We start from the raw sequence: 12,194 nt of genomic DNA, 5'->3' as shown, positions 1-12,194 counted from the left end.
GGAAAAATCCATTAGATAATGAACTATTGGCTCTAAGCCATCTCTGGCGATGAATCAACAATTCGAAGTACCTTTCTTGTGTATTCTTGATAAACCAGCATTAAGGTATTTCCCAATACTATTTCTCAATTCTATACATTGAACTATCCCGAGTTATCTTCTTACTTAGTATGCAATACAGAAAAAGGAAATACCTTCTTAGAAATTTCCTTTTACAAAAATAACATCCCTAAATAAGATTATCAAAAAAAAGTAAAATATAACTAGAAGAAAAAATAACCCTCCATTTGGATGAATGAATTGAAAATTGCGTAGAATATAATGACGGAATTTAGATCTCCATCTTTTAAATGTCTAGAAATTTATAATTTCAACATTTGGATGTATGTATGTCGAATTTTGTAAATTACAAAAATTGCAGTGAAAAACGAGTTCTACTCAATAAAAATTGTGATGAGCCTCTTTTGGCAGAAATTAAACTCGGGAATCTTGATACCAATTTCCACCAATATCAATTTCTTCTCTTCAATTCTCGACTTTTAGGCTAAATCCCGAGTTATTTTCCTCCATCCAAACTAAGGGTAAAAGAAAAAAATACATATAGAAAGCAAATTGCTTCAGTTTCTTTTACAAGTTGAATTTGAATGAGTACCTCATACTACTCACCACCAAAGACTAAAATATCAATAATATCGACGAAATATTGAGGATATTATCATTTTTTCGGGTCTAGGATATTTTGGAACATATCAATACATATCGTATAAGTATCGCTATAATATCGATAATATTGCTATAATATTACTATATGTGTATCGACGTCGATAATTTCTCTCACACTTCAACAAAATTTGGCCAAAATATCGCTATAATATCGATAATATTGAGATGATAAAGACAATGAAAAATTTGAAGAGTTATGTACACGAACACCCCCGGAGGTTTCAGTTTGTTTTCACAAAACCCCTTTTTGTTGATTGTTTGTCAAAAAATTGATGATTTCATTGGAAAAAAAAACTTGTACAAATGACAAAATTAACCGCAATGAAGTATATGCAATCTAATCTCAAATGCCAACTTCATCATTTAGATAATTTTTTGTTAATAAAATCATCAATATTTGGATGAAAAATCAATGAAAATGAGTTTTGTGAAAACAATTTAAAACCTCAGGGGGTGGTCTTATAATTTATAAAACCTCAAGGAGTTTTGTGAAAAAGTCAAAAATTTCAAAGGGTGTTAGTGTAAATAACTCAAATTTGAACCTTATAGGAACTCTACATGGTACGAAGTCACTTATATATCTTTCCATGCAATGTATATAAAAGGTGAATCATTATAAATAAATGATTATGGTGTGTTTAATCTTCTTTTATTAATTATTATATATTTTTCTACACTCACAATGTTTGTCAGCTCGCTATATAATTAACTTAAATTAGTTAAATTCATCATGCAATGCATTTTCTTCTAATTTTTTGTGATAAAGTAATAGATAATTGACTAAATAAACACATCCTCCAAAGTTTCAAGAAAATTTCTAAGTTTTTCTTACAATTTTCATGGTTTTTATTCAATTTTTATCGATATTAATAATTTTCCAATATTTCTATCAAACTTTTCGTGTTTTCAGAACATCATGTTTTCAAAACCATCAATACTTTATAGCTTGCTCACCACCATAGTTTAAAATATCGATAATATTGACGAAATATCGAAGATATTATCGTTTTTTCGGGTCTGGGATATTTCGAAACATATCCATACACATATTGTATAAATATCGATAATATTGAAAATTATCGATGTCGATAATTTCGCTCACACTTCAGCAATATTTTGTAAAAATATCGCTATAATATTGCTATAATATCGAAAATATGGATGTAATGGAAAAAATGAAGGAAAAAAACACAAAGCACACACACAAAGGGGATTCAAACTGTTGCCATTTCACTCATCAAACACCTTAACCACCATGTTGCTTATGTTTTTGTGATAATATGCTAAAATATGTATATTTATGTTGTTTTGTTTTGAATAATTACAGGCAAAACTATTTTTGGGGTTTATCTTTTGATGACTACTCTTCACAATACACTTAGGGGTCGTTTGGCACGGTGGACTGTCATGGACTGGACTAAATCCTGGGACTATTTCGGATTAGCTCGGATTGGCCTAAGCTAGATTAAGTACTAACTTACGTTTGATGCTGCGTCGGACTAAGAAGCCGGATTGTAAAAATAATGAAGACCTATGTTTGGTGTTATGTTGGACTGAAAAATAATTCTTATAATATTTAAATTTAATTAGGGTTTTTGACCTAAAAGATAAATAAGTGCTAAAAAGAAACCTAATTCAAAGATTTATAACAATATCTGGCAACAAAAAAAAAAAAAAAAGATTTAAAACAATAATAAAAAGAAAACAAATCAATTTTTTTTTTTAATGAAGAATAAAATTATGATATTTGTTTTTCGGATTCTCAAGATTAATCTTAGTTGGTGGAAACATTGTTAAAGGAGCTAAGCTCACTCTATATAATTCTAGGTTTTCAAAGACCAAGTAAAACAATAATTAAATTATTTATTTATTTATTTATTTATTTATTTATTTATTGATATATTTGACTTTTGACTTCAAACTGAAAAATATAATTTGACAAGGTAAAAATTGCTTGCGATAACTTGTTTCAATATCAAAAAAATATAGTTTGATTTTCCAAATGCAATATCAAAATAATTATTGTAATATTTAAATTTAATTAAGAATTTTTATCTTAAATAAATAAATGCTGCAAAAAAAAAAAACGCTCGTTTAAAGATCTAAAACAATAATTAAAAGAATACAAATAAATTTATGATATTTTTTAAAGAGATGGAGAACCACTTTTTAGGCTCACTGTATTAGACGAGCGAGTGAGGCATTTTTTTCACTATTGGACTATACAATCTCATTTAAGTTAGTCCCGTCTCTTACCAAACAAGGATTTCGAGTGCTATTTAATCCAGTTCAGTCCAGTGAGGCGTACCAAACATGACCTTACTCTACACATAGAGATGATGAAGATAATGAAAAATTTGAACCTCATAAGAATTTTGTGTGATATTAAGTCACTCATGTATCTTACCATGCAATGTATAAAGTGAAAAATATTGTAGTAAATCATTATATATAAATGATCATGGCGTGTTTAATCTTTTTTCATTAATTACTACATATTTTCTACACTCACAATGTTTGTTAGCTCCCTATATAATCAACTTAAATCAGTTAACCCAACATGCAATGCATTTCGTTCCAATTTTTTATGATAAACTAATAGATAATTAACTAAATAAATATCCTCCAAAGTTTTAATAAAAATTTCTAGGTTTTCTTACAATTTTCATAATTTTTATTTAATTTTTATCGATATCGATAATATCTCTATATTTCTATCAAAATTTTCGTATTTTTAGATTACCAATATTTTCAATACCATCGATATTTTAGATCGTGATCCCCATCACCGCACTACCTTTTCTTTTTGGGTCATATGCCAAAAGGCCGCTCTTCTTTTCTCTACTAGTCTGCTGGTAAAACAGCATTTCACATAACAAACACTAGCATTTTCAGGAAGCGGTGTGTTTTCTATCAATGGCGGATCCTCGAGAAGAAAAAGAGAAGCAATTCTTAACGGAAGTCGCCGAGTTAGATGAAGCATTGAGAGTGTTGGATTCTTCTCTGTCTCAAATCAAATGGCGACTCAAATATGCAAGACGTCGACTTGAGACAGGTCTTTCTTTTCTCTCTCTTTGGGTCTAGAATCTCTGCTATTTTTCTGACTCAATTTCTGTTATGAGTTTTAGTATTTTTTGGTCTGCTTTCCCAAATGAACACTATTTTGGTTTTGGGTTTTTATCAGTTTTGGTGTCTTTCAACTCTCACTACCTCAATTTAGCTTCTGGGTTTTAATACTTTTGTCTGTTTCAATTCTCACAACTTAATTTAGCTTCTGGTTTTAATAATTTATCTCTTTCAAATTGAAGACTTAATTATACTTCATTGAAACTGTATAAACTTCAGATTAAAATGTTTGTTCGTCTCTTTTCAGTTAGAGATAATTTTTCTTGTGGGTCTTTTGGTTTTCAATTTTATAACTCAACATTTCTGTTGGAATTTAGAAGCGTAGCTTATATTTAGGCCAAATGGTTATACTTGTATAGAGCTCAGTAGGATATTGAAACATAGTTTTCTAACGGTCCAGGCTCGGATAGCTCTGGGGCGCGTTTGTTTCATGAAGATTTTTTCCTTTTTGAAATATTTTTATGTTTCTTTCAGTTTCATCTGTTTCAGAATGGAGAACTCATGATTGATAGTAATGATATTTGTTATTTCATTAAAAAGAAAAGAATTATTTATTTTTTTTGGTGATAACGAAATGGAAACAAGCAACAAAGACTAGATATAAGCTTAATTTTATTTTCCTTGTTCCATAGAACAAACATGGGAATAAAAGTAGAACTATTCAGTTCATTCCTGTGCTTCTGTGCTATTTTCATATATTATGAAGGCCACATATTTTTCTTCTCTGTCATGATACTTTTGGTGATTTCACTTTTAAAGTTGAAGAAGTTCTTGAATCTTTATGTTTATTTGTTACTGCAAATTCCTTTAGCTTACTAGGAAAGTATTTATAAATCTTTTAACCTAAGTTATTTCTTATCATTATGTATACTGACTTGTGATTTTGTGGACTTGCAGATATTCTAGCTTTGTGTACAGGAATGAGGCCAGTGATAATGATTGACTATGGTGGAAAGATGCCTGAACTGCAAGAGAGATTTTGCACTCTTTTAAATTTTTGTCAAAAGGTTTCAGTTTTTAATACTTCACTAATTAGTATTGCTGCTGCTGCTGTCATAGTACACACTGAAACTATATCCAAGTTTGCTAACTCTTACTCTGTTAATATTTTTGGCAATAGGAAAGGCATTTCCAGCTCAACATAAGTCTTTACATATTTTTACTTCTATGACTTCTAAAGTTTTTCTCGTTCACTCATTTGTTTCTCTCAAGTATACTTCAATATTTATTTGATTTTAGGGCATCCTTATGAAACTTTTGTTTACGTGCCTCACTTATTTTAATTGAAGGGATAAGAGGCAAAAGTTTGTGAAACCAAAAATAAAACAGAACAAGATAGTATGAGTGATAGAGTCCATAATCCAACCTTGAAGAATATTGAAGTTAAACAGCAAATAAATCCCTCAAAATACACGAACAATCAAGAGGCTTTTAGCAGATGAACCTTTCTATCAATAATATAGCTAAAATCAAATATCTATATTGACAATTATGACTCTTTCTCTCGCTCTCTCTGCATAAAGTTGTAAGTGAAACAGTTTGTCCTTTGGTTATGAACGATTGCAATTCATTTTCAATAATATTACACCCATTTAGCTTATTCACTACTCTGTAAACACATACACTACTCTGTGTTAATATTACACCCATTTAGCTTATTCATACTTCTGTAAACACATACACTACTCTGGTTGGTTTTTCATATCCATGCACAATATCATTTCTTATCTCTTTCGGCTCTCTTTTTCCCCCTTATATTTCCGCTAGGATGCAGTCCGAGCTTTAGCTGATATTCTGCATTACCTGGTCTTAAGAAATGGTGCTCACTATTATGTCTTGATATTATTCTGTCCTCATTTCTTTTTCTTTGTTAGGAGTTATTGATTTTCTGAAACTCAAATAACCTTTAAAACTTTTGTACAGGATTTGCCCATTTTTGAGCATCTGAGAGTAATGGTTATAGAAGAAATGATATATTTAGTTCACACTAGAGCGCTTGCTGATTATGTTAGGTCAAGCTTGAACTCAGAACGGCAGCTGCTCTTTGTGGACCTTGAACAGGATCCTCCGAAGGTTGCTTCCTACTGTATGCTCTTTTTTTCCCCTGTAATCTTTACCTTTAAACTTTTGACTTGCTTATTTTATACTCTTTGGTTAATGCACTTCTTTCATTTCTGCCACAGATGATAACAGAAGCAGAAAAAAGCCCACTGGTGATGCAGCTTATATCAATTCAGAAGTTGTTCTCTTTGTCATTTCCTCTTGGTGAAAGGAAAGATGATGAATCATCATCTCACAGTATAGATAACATGGTCGATGCTAAACCGCCCAGAAATGAACTTATCCCCAGAAATGAACTTATCCCCAGAAATGAACTTATCCCTTCACAGTCATCTAACTTTATTGATCTTAGTAGCTGCATGCAAAACACTCAGGTCACTCTGCCAACATTAAATGGGTAACGACCTAAGCTCACGTTTGAATGCAACTTTACTACACCTGGGGTGCAATATTGTGCTGCTTCAGATTTCTATGATGCTGAATATGTTTGTGAAAAAATTCAGCATTACTTGAAAATGTGCATACTGACATGTTAGAAACTGACTCAAAGTTGAAGCTGACTTAATCCAGAAGTAATTGTGACACAATTTCATAACCTTTTAAGGAAGGAATTCTGTTAGAAGTGGCATGTAAACCCCATTCAAATAATACTTAGTTTCCAATATTTAAGATCACTTCTATAATTGCCAAGCTGTTTTTCCATGGCTGCATCACATTGTTTTATAATTGCCGATGCGTAATTGTTAAAAAATTTAAATCAAGAGTATCTACCTTTGCCTACATAGTATGAAATTCTATTACCATTTTTCATTTCTCTTCTATCCAGAATGTTTGGATTAGCATTTCAGTCTGATACACTAAAAATAGCTGTTTAACTGCTTCAGATGGCTTCTTGGTTATCCAGTTGTGTACATGTTCATCAAGGAGCACGGCGTTAAGGCTGTTCATAATATTTCTAGCAAGTATCTTCACATCTATAGAATATCAGTATGCAGGTTAGTTTTTCAGATTCTTGTTTTATAAGATGTTGAATAATTACCTAATACAATTCAACAACAGAGAGCTTTACAAAACCAGCTTATAAACTGGGTTAGCACTCGTAACTAATATTCCCGCCTAAACTGCAGACTTAACTACTAATCTAACAACCCCAAAACCGACTAACAAACAGCCCACAACTGAATGCAATTGAAAGGTGAGAAGGCTGCCACGTGGACCACTCTTCTCTTGCCAATTGGGCCAATGACATGAATCCAGCTAAACCAGCACCTATCAGTAAGACAGTACATTTCATGATTCAAATCCTATCAGTAAACCAGCACCTAAACCAGCACCTATCAATTACTAGGATATTCAATGTCCTTCTTGGGCCACGTATACATATTTTTGTTCTTTTAAAAGTACTAACATGGCATCCTATGTGTATTTCATTTCGGGGAAAAAGGAGTAATGAGACGCAATGTCTAGGATTGCAAGAAGTCCAATAACCAATCAAAGTAAATTTGTGTTTGTAGTACGTTTGCTTGTTCCAATGAACTTCAGCTTAAGAAACTAGTGTGAATACCAATCTCTCATTGTCCTCTAAGATGTGTGGAAAACTATGAAATAGTTCTCAATTTTGAGCAATTAATTTACTTAACGGTACGAACCAAATGTCAGTCTTCTTACAAATACATTGCGTAAATTAAAGTAGTGTATGTATGGTACATTGAGACTTATACATGTAGCTTGTTGACATAAAAGTTTGTAATTCTTGCAGGAACGGAACCCCCAATAAAGAATCTGAACTAGAAGAACTCTTGAGGTAACACTCCATTAAATTTTTACTTAGTGTTATTCTTAATGGATATCTGGTGCGAGTAGAAATGAATAAGACAGAAAAGCCTGCTTTTAAGTGCACGAACTATGGATTATATTAATATATAAAAAATCCATTAGGGAATGAGTACACCAGTACGGAAGATGAGGGAGATGTTTTGTGGTTCATGCATCTCTGCTATTACCTGAGGTGACTTTTGTGTTGTTTTGAACCTCACCCTATATTCCTAAGTAGTCCTTTGCTTCGGGCTTAGGGATTCCATGCTGTTGCACTTGGGACTCTGTTTTTTTAGGAAGGATGAATTATTGCCTTGTTCAGTGAAATACTAGGATAAATTTTCAATGGATTTTTCAACATTGTTGGAGTTTATAAATTTAGACTTTAGGAAGGTTTTTGAGGAGTTATTTAGGAAGGGTGTTCTAATGGGAAAATTAATTCAGCTTATATTTGCTTTATATTGAAGAAGTCGGATTCATTGAAGAGTAGTAATTTTAGGTTGATCAGCTTGGTTTCATGTCTGCAATCAAGAGAGACCAATTCGGATGAATTGTGGCTAATGGGCTGATAGAGGATAGAGGATTGTGGGAAAATTAGGAAAGAGGAGTTAGAGAGTAGATTGATTTAAAGAATGCTTATGATAACGTGGAATAGGAATTTTGAACTTTGTGCTACAGGAAAAGGGTTTTGGTCGGAGATGGATGAGGTAGAGCCAAGGATGTCAGTATTCAGTAATGATTAATGAAAAATGGATGGCCATGGGGAAAATTTGGGATTTTAAGGGACATAGACAGAGGACCTATTGTCTCATCTGCATCTTGTGTATGTGGGTGGAACTCCAGAGGGTGTAAGTTTTGGGACCTTGTTGTCTACTAAGTGAGAAAGAGTTTGGAAGGGTGGAAGAATGTTGTCTTATCAAGGGGTAGGGAGGCACACATTACTGCAGTCGGTTTGGAAAGTTTACCCACTCATTCTTTGTCTTTGTTCAGAATCCCACGTTAGGTGGCAGCAGAGTTAAAAGACTTATGAGGGTTTTTGTGGGAGAGCCAAGGAGAAGGGAAAAAGGAGCATTGGGTGAAGTTGGGTTTAGTTTCAATATGCAAAGGGAAATGAGGATTTGGGGTGGGAATTTGCTACTTGAATCAGCTCCAAATTTTTCTTTCAAATTGTACTTCAATTGATGGATTGACCATCCGTTTTCCCCCTCATTCAACTGCTCAATCAATTGATGGGCATAAAAAAGAAAATCCAGTAGTTTTTTCTTATCATTCTGACAAAGAAGTGATTCATTGTTTCAGTCAGGTTTCATGTTGGAAAAAAGTCAGAAATCTAGAAATTATGGTCATAAGAGTCACTTTTTATTATTTCAAATTGTGAGATGGCGTAATATTGTGATAATCATGTTCATCATTTAGACAGCCAAACTTTTAATATCATAATGATTATTTTGATGGTTTATAACCAACATGACTGGAATTTACTTTTTGTTAAATGATTGAATAGTTTCTCGGTCCCCTACGATCTAAGCATGAGAGCGGGCAAGGAAAAATGGGCAGAGGCATTTTTGGCTCATATGCAGGGGAAGTGGGAAATATGCAAGCCTGCTTGGAGGTCTTTGCAGATGGAGGTTAGTGAACTGAAACCACGGCCCATTGCATTGTAAACTGACCGCTTTCACTCCTTCACTCACCGTCCTCAAAAATAGAGTTAATAAAACGAAAATGGACTGAAATGGTATTTATGCAATCATGTATCCTCCATGAAAACGTCCTTGTTAGGTTCAATCTGGGAAATACTGGGTTAAGGAGTTTGATGTTATTTGTCACAATGAAGTTCATATATATTGTAGATCTATGAATTTGCATATTGCAATCCTCTGGAGGTGAGTTTAAACTTCAGAATGGAAATTTTAGATTTTTTCTTGCATTTTACAATTTAGTATTCTTTTTATATGCAGACTTTTATTTTTGGTTTCTCATTCTATTACGTGATTGGACTAACATGTGTACCAAAGGCTATGAATCCTTTTTGGATTGTGCCTTGTAATACTTGTAGGGAAACATGGTAGGGATTTTTTATTTGTACGGATTTTTTTTTTTCTCCATCCACCTTTAGATGCAATTTCTTATTAGTGTTTTCCCTTAACTCTTAAGAAGTATTGAAGGACAATACAATGTGTATGGTGGACACTTCTGAAAAAACAAATGTCCAAAATAAGTAAAATTGTAAGTCCTACAACTTCTCCTTCTACTCCAGACTCAATAAATTTTAGGGAAGATGATGTTGCAAGTGATAATCTATTAGCCTGTAGAGACCAATAGGCATAATGACCACAGAGAATACCAGCGATGCAGACCCTAGCGATACCTTTTCAACGCATGGCTACATGTCGGTTGATAAATCTTCCAATGAATCTCTTCTATCATCTCAAAATCCTGCTCAAATAGAATCCATCAAAATGGAACAAAGATCTCGTAACTTCTCAATCAATGAAGGCAATCAGCTTGTGTCTGTTTGGCTCAATGTTTGCTTAGATGCAGATAATGGAGATGAGCAAAAAAGTAGTGGGTATTGGAAAAGAATATGGGAGTATTTCAACAAGGGAAAGAAATTTACCTTTGAGCGTTTTGCTGATTCTCTAATGGACTCTTGCTCAGCCATGCAATTTGCAGTGCATTATTTTTGTGGGTACTATGCCCAGATTAAAGCAATGAAACAAAGTGGTGTCAACGACCAAATAGGGTAATAATATTTAATACGTTTTTATCTTTATATTTTCACTTTTCAGATTTTCAAATTATTTATTATATGTATTTTTCCAGATAATACCGCCGATGGAGATGACCGCATTTCAATTTCTACACTGTTGGGCAAGTACTGAAACACAATAAGAAATGTATGGTGAATAGTTTGAAGAAAAAGCCAAATATAGAAAAAGTACGAGTCTGGGAATGTCATCTCCTTCTCCGGATTCAATGAGTTTTAAGGGAAGATGATGTTGCAAGTGATACATCTGTCAGCTTGGAAAGGCCAGTAGACAGAATGGTCGCAAAGAATTTTTTAAGGAAAAAGATAGATTACGTTCAAGACAATTCGACTGTGCCTGCAAGGTTGTCTTCCAAGATTTTAGAACAGAGAAAAAGAAGTGGAGCATAAGTGAAACGAGAAGCATCGTTGAAGGTATTTTCAAGATCAAGAGCTTATTTCAAATAAGTGGGAAAAACTTCATAGGGAACAACTAAAAGAGGAAGAGAGGATAATGTTGATTGATACTATTTGGCTTGCCCCAAATGCAAGCAGAAAATCCATCGGATGGAAATCACGGGGAAAAAAGGAGGTTGGTAGTAGTTTAGATTAGTAGTCATTGTACATAGTTCAAATTAGTTGTAAGCAGTGTTCCACTTGGCCTTGCTTGTCTTTTTGCGTTACTATGCAAATCGTTACTATGCAAAGCTGACATAAAATCCCTTAGTGTTTCTTGGCCCCAAAAATGTGTTAAATTTGCATGATTGCAAAGCGTGGTCGAGCACCTTGTTTGAATGCTTGCTCCACATAATTTGTTTTTTTTAGTGGGGTCATCTTCTCTTGTTGACTCTTGAGCTTCAATAAAATGTTTCTTGTTTCTTCACGGAGCTGAAATTGTTTTTGCAAATATTTTGATTATGTATATAAGTAGTGTTGTTAGTTTAGCATGATGTTGGCCGAAGTTATTGATACCTTGGTATTTTCAAGGTTTAATTTGCTTTTTTGCACGGCTTTTTGCAATGGTAATGTGGTTGCAGAGTAATGTAAAAGGACATTTTTGGTATGCATCATATACAGCTAGACTAAATAATATGGTTTTGTGGGTATTCGTCATGATTTGTGAAAGCTAAATTAGCTGATGACATTAGAGATATTTATGCGTAATTATCAATCAAATTTCCTGCTTATGCTGACCCAACTTTTAGTTCTATGTGATGTTGGCCATATTTTTTATAAAGAAGATTTTACAGGCTTGAAGATTCAGAAACACACTTTACCATAGACGTGGTTGAACGGTTTTAAAACGTATTGTGGTTTTTGTTCGACTTACTTACGGCTTAGAGCATTTTCACCAGTTGCCCCTGGCCATGGCAAGGGGAGCCCTAGGGCAGCTACTATTCACGTGAATAGTGGCTGCCCTAGCCCCCTCCTTCTAGCAGTTGGGGCTTGCCATGGCAAATACTATTCATTTTTTTGTTTTTTTCACAACTTTGTTTACTTAAACAATTAATTTGGATAATATTTTCGGATAAGATTTTTGGGTTCCTACGTGTCAATACTATTCATATCGGATAAGATTTTCGGTTTCAAATTTCAGATAAATTTCAAATAAATTTCAAATTTCAGATACATTTCAAAATTCAAATTTCAGATAAATTTGAAATTTGAAATTTCATTTGAATTTCAAATTTCAGATAAGATTTTCACCCTCTAAGATTGCGCC

The 12,194-nt window shown here is 33.2% G+C and overlaps 1 protein-coding gene across 3 annotated transcripts; it reads left to right on the top strand.

Moving 5' to 3' along the window:
* The first annotated feature begins 3,521 nt into the window (after nt 1-3,521).
* Nucleotides 3,522-11,365, top strand: LOC117616189. 3 transcript variants are annotated; one of them, XM_034345431.1, is made up of 9 exons: nt 3,522-3,778; nt 4,747-4,856; nt 5,773-5,922; nt 6,033-6,183; nt 6,220-6,307; nt 6,795-6,905; nt 7,670-7,714; nt 9,230-10,468; nt 10,549-11,365. In XM_034345431.1, the coding sequence occupies exons 1-8, from the start codon at nt 3,640-3,642 to the stop codon at nt 9,387-9,389; spliced, it is 954 nt and encodes a 317-aa protein (XP_034201322.1). In that variant the 5' UTR covers nt 3,522-3,639; the 3' UTR covers nt 9,390-10,468; nt 10,549-11,365. The 3 variants fall into 3 exon arrangements, with proteins under 3 accessions (XP_034201322.1, XP_034201323.1, XP_034201321.1); XM_034345432.1 differs by lacking the exon at nt 6,795-6,905; XM_034345430.1 differs by having other exon boundaries at nt 6,033-6,307.
* The last annotated feature ends 829 nt before the right edge of the window (nt 11,366-12,194 follow it).

Source organism: Prunus dulcis, chromosome 1 (assembly GCF_902201215.1).
Source record: "Prunus dulcis chromosome 1, ALMONDv2, whole genome shotgun sequence".
NCBI lineage: Eukaryota > Viridiplantae > Streptophyta > Magnoliopsida > Rosales > Rosaceae > Prunus > Prunus dulcis.
This window is presented reverse-complemented; position numbering and strand designations above follow the sequence as displayed.

Excerpts from the sequence above, each read along its gene's own strand:
- LOC117616189 (XM_034345430.1), top strand. The coding sequence starts at position 3,640 with ATGGCGGATCCTCGAGAAGAAAAAGAGAAGCAATTCTTAACGGAAGTC. Across the intron at positions 6,906-7,669 it reads TATAGAATATCAGTATGCAG|GAACGGAACCCCCAATAAAG; the intron begins GTTAGTTTTTCA and ends TAATTCTTGCAG. Across the intron at positions 7,715-9,229 it reads GAACTAGAAGAACTCTTGAG|TTTCTCGGTCCCCTACGATC; the intron begins GTAACACTCCAT and ends ATGATTGAATAG.